This window comes from Phytophthora parasitica (assembly GCF_000247585.1).
Source record: "Phytophthora parasitica INRA-310 unplaced genomic scaffold supercont2.62, whole genome shotgun sequence".
Classification (NCBI taxonomy): domain Eukaryota; phylum Oomycota; class Peronosporomycetes; order Peronosporales; family Peronosporaceae; genus Phytophthora; species Phytophthora nicotianae.
Window position 1 is genome coordinate 273,993 of NW_008649048.1, and position 2,080 is coordinate 276,072.

At 44.5% G+C, this 2,080-nt stretch overlaps 1 protein-coding gene across 1 annotated transcript in view; it reads left to right on the forward strand.

The window, feature by feature from the left end:
- PPTG_16908 (hypothetical protein) overlaps positions 1 to 217 on the forward strand; it is a gene marked incomplete at both ends in the record, with an annotated part of 4,895 nt that extends 4,678 nt beyond the window's left edge. The window contains one exon of the mRNA XM_008914652.1: positions 124 to 217. Within this exon, the coding sequence (XP_008912900.1) occupies positions 124 to 217 (94 nt within the window). The remainder of the gene's footprint in view (positions 1 to 123) is intronic.
- Positions 218 to 2,080: the final 1,863 nt, after the last annotated feature.

Consider the following 2,080-nt stretch of genomic DNA (forward strand, 5'->3'; position numbering starts at 1 on the left):
GCCGTTTGTTGAGCCCGTCACAAATGCCATATGTGGCTTCATCTAGTTTAGATCAAGTAGATAGCAGTTTGGAAAATGTGCATGAATACACGTAATCGGGTGATGCAACTTGTTTGTCGCTAGGCACGATCAAGCAAGTGGAGCGAAGAAAGTAGAAACCACTCAAACGCCATGCATTGCCACAGATCCATCTGAACTTATAATCAATCAAGCATAAAAATACGTACGATTTCAAACAAATCTATACCAACAGAGCTAGGACATCACGGCACCTCACCGAGCAACTCTTTTGAACAGCCATGAAAAACAACATAATCATAATAGGAATATTATCCATGTAGTACTAATTTATATTTTCACACCAACCCAAGTTCAGTAGAAACATATTATTGGTATAGCTGGTGCGATTGAGAATGATAAATTGTATAATATGTGACCATTGAAAGCAAAGTAATGGCTTAGATACTTTGTTCATTTTTTCGAAGAAATAGAGAAGAACGAGTAACCGCTAGCCTTTCCTAAAACATGTTATCCCCAAATAATCTATTAGAATGATACATAAAAATAATAAGACACAACACCTCTTAACCCCCTCGCTGCAGCTCTGCATTTTACCTTTGTTACGCAAGTCGTGCTAGCCTTGATGACCTCGGCTGCAGCATGACGTCTCTGGAGCCAGCTTCAACACAAGAATGTAGAAGATCCACGAACGGAAGGTACGTGTAGTCGTCCCGTGGCACGGCATAGATTGAGCGGCCAGTTAACGCCGTGTTAGCGGATCGAGTCCGCCGTTATCGTCCGCACGATGCGACCCAGCTTGGCCCTAATACAGTTAGTTCAACTTGCTCGGTATTTTATGACTCGATAATCGGGCTTCGTCAATTGTGTAGTACTATACTTACACCACGCACATATAAAGCAAATCTGCGCCGGTGCCAGAGCAAGCGGCTAGTACCTGTAGTGCACGACCGATCCGAACCAAGTTGTACATCGAGAATCACTGATTTACAATGAACGCGCTCGCTCTCATTGTGTCTGATTTTGACACAGATGCGATGAGTCAACTGGCAAAACAAAAAATCGAACCTTTCGTATTCCTTTTTTTGCTTTTTAGACACCGGTATTTTATAAGAGAAAAAGTAAAATAATAAACTAAAATAGGTTCTGTGTCTTATAGCCTAAACTAAACGACCTACGATATGTAAATCCTACGCACGAGCAGACATCCTAGTACGAAGAATATCAAACAAACGATTAATGGTGACGCTACTGCCAAACACATGCACTTTATCGTACGTTGGGCCAAGTTTCTTTCGATTGGCGGCATTCATTCCACATGTACGTGTAGTTTTCTAAAAATACATTAAAATAACACACAGGAGGGTCTGGACATGGAGAGCTTGGGCGGCATCTCCAGAAATCAAGTGCCAAGTAAAAGAGGCAACTCCATCACGCATCAGATACATGTAGGAGCGACCTTCCAAATTGGAATCCAACGACACGCGCACGATATTCACTCAGTGTACCGGTATTTACAGTATTTCGTTAACACAAAGTCACCCGATGGGCTCGTCGCTGTGCACCCAGGGGTCCGAACTCTACTTGATCTCGGCAAGCCGAGATAGTGCATGTACCACGTGTGTTCTTTCACCAAGCAGCCCCACTTACTTTTACCAAGTCTAACTTATGTGAGACCTCCCATCGCAGCGGATGTGCGACTTGCTCAACATCTGATTGTTTCTGAAGTGCGCGGTTCTATATTCCCTTGTGGATCAGAAACAGGAGCATAAGCAAGCAAGACACGGGGCAGCAACGCCTGAAATTCAGTGACCACACCTCAAGAGGTAAGAGTGCGTACAGGATCCCTACCAAGTTCAACTTGGCACGCCGATACACAATTTACAACGTTGTGATGCCCCACTAAGCCAAACTGGCACTGCCAGCAACTCCTAAAAGCTCACTTTTCAATTGGCCAAGTTAGCAACAAGTCAAGCGAAAATGACTGAATACGTGGAAGCTACCACCCCCAAGGCTGGAGGCGTGACGGCCTTCGACGAGGCCAACAAGGCTGCCGCTCGTC